Raw genomic sequence first — 1,327 nt, 5'->3', positions numbered from 1 at the left:
AAGCCCCTAAGATGGCACCCAGGCTAGCCTAACTCTGATATATGCCTATTCCCTCTAATCATGCTAACAAAAGTGAGGGAGACACTCTAATGTACTGAAGTTAGACTAGGCATCTCAAAAAGTCTCCTCAATCCTGGTCTAGAGTACCTCACGGAAAATCACCGGGCGAATGGTGATGCTCGCCTGCTGGCGCCTCGCCTGGCTCATCGTCATCGCTGTCAGAGGAGATAACTATGAAGTTAGGATCTTCCTCTGGATCTTATTCTTCCTCGTCCTCTTCTTCTGCCAGAGTGATAGCAGAGGAACCACTGCTGGCCACAGGAACCATAAAAGGATAGCTACTAAACAAAAGACAGTCGGGAGAAGGAGGTGGCGCCTCCATGATCTGATCATACTCATGTCCTTGCTGCTCATCAAAGACAGGAGGCTCGATTGGCTCAAGTAAAGGATCAAGCTCGGGTGGTAACACAGGAACACCCCACTCATCAAGGACAAAGGGTGCAGGAGGTGCCTCATGGATATGCTGGGTAGGTATAGGCTCATCAGCTAGAGGAGGTTCAGGTGGAGGAGGATAGTCAGGTGGAGGTGGCATCTGCTCCTCAGGATGAGGTATCCCAGGTCCGCCGGGGTGTAACCAAGATAAAGGAAAGTCATAGGGTGCATCAGGATTAAAGTATGCTGTCCTAATAGGGTACTGGAAAGATCTACCACGAACTACATAATTACGGATATGAGGTACCGCACAGTAGATGTAATACTCGCCACGCACCGGGTCCTCGTGGATGTACGGTGGATCAATCTTGTAGAATAGGACTCCCGTGTCCATCTGTAGAGGTGTAAGGGGTAAGAACTGGGGAGTTCTTAGTAAGGTCAGGGTTTACAGTTAAATTCGTTTATAATGTCCGTGGTCATAGAAGTATAAATAAATATAGAGTAATATGTATATAACAGCAACATAAACTAACACATGAACAAGAGAGAAAATAGGAATAGAACAAGAACTCAAGAAGATAAGCAATAAATAATGCACAAACAAGTATGATGCATGTCTGTCCCTACTGCAGGTAATGAGCTCATTTGTCGGTTTCGACCCGCAACCGACGCAATCCGACCCTCCAAGTCAGATAAGGCCTTCCTAGAACTTAATCCCAGATTAAGTACCGCATACCCTCTACCAAGTGCTCTCGACTTGCAGGGCTGGTATTTGCTCAGGTCTCAATATATCGCAGGTATGCAAGTCAGGCCTCTACCAAGCATTTAGCTTGCAGGGCTGGTACTACTCTACCGCAGCCTGTCTGGGAAGCAACATCACAATACGGGCGTCCCC

At 47.4% G+C, this 1,327-nt stretch overlaps 1 protein-coding gene across 1 annotated transcript; it reads right to left on the bottom strand.

Annotated features, from left to right (window-relative positions):
• On the bottom strand, positions 260-826 carry LOC107646917 (leucine-rich repeat extensin-like protein 6). The gene has a single exon (XM_016351059.1). It carries the CDS (start codon positions 824-826, stop codon positions 260-262), a length of 567 nt encoding a protein of 188 aa, XP_016206545.1.

Source organism: Arachis ipaensis, chromosome B06 (genome assembly GCF_000816755.2).
Source record: "Arachis ipaensis cultivar K30076 chromosome B06, Araip1.1, whole genome shotgun sequence".
Taxonomy (NCBI): Eukaryota; Viridiplantae; Streptophyta; class Magnoliopsida; order Fabales; family Fabaceae; genus Arachis; species Arachis ipaensis.
Note: the sequence above shows the minus strand (reverse complement) of the source record. Positions and strands in the feature narration are given on the sequence as shown.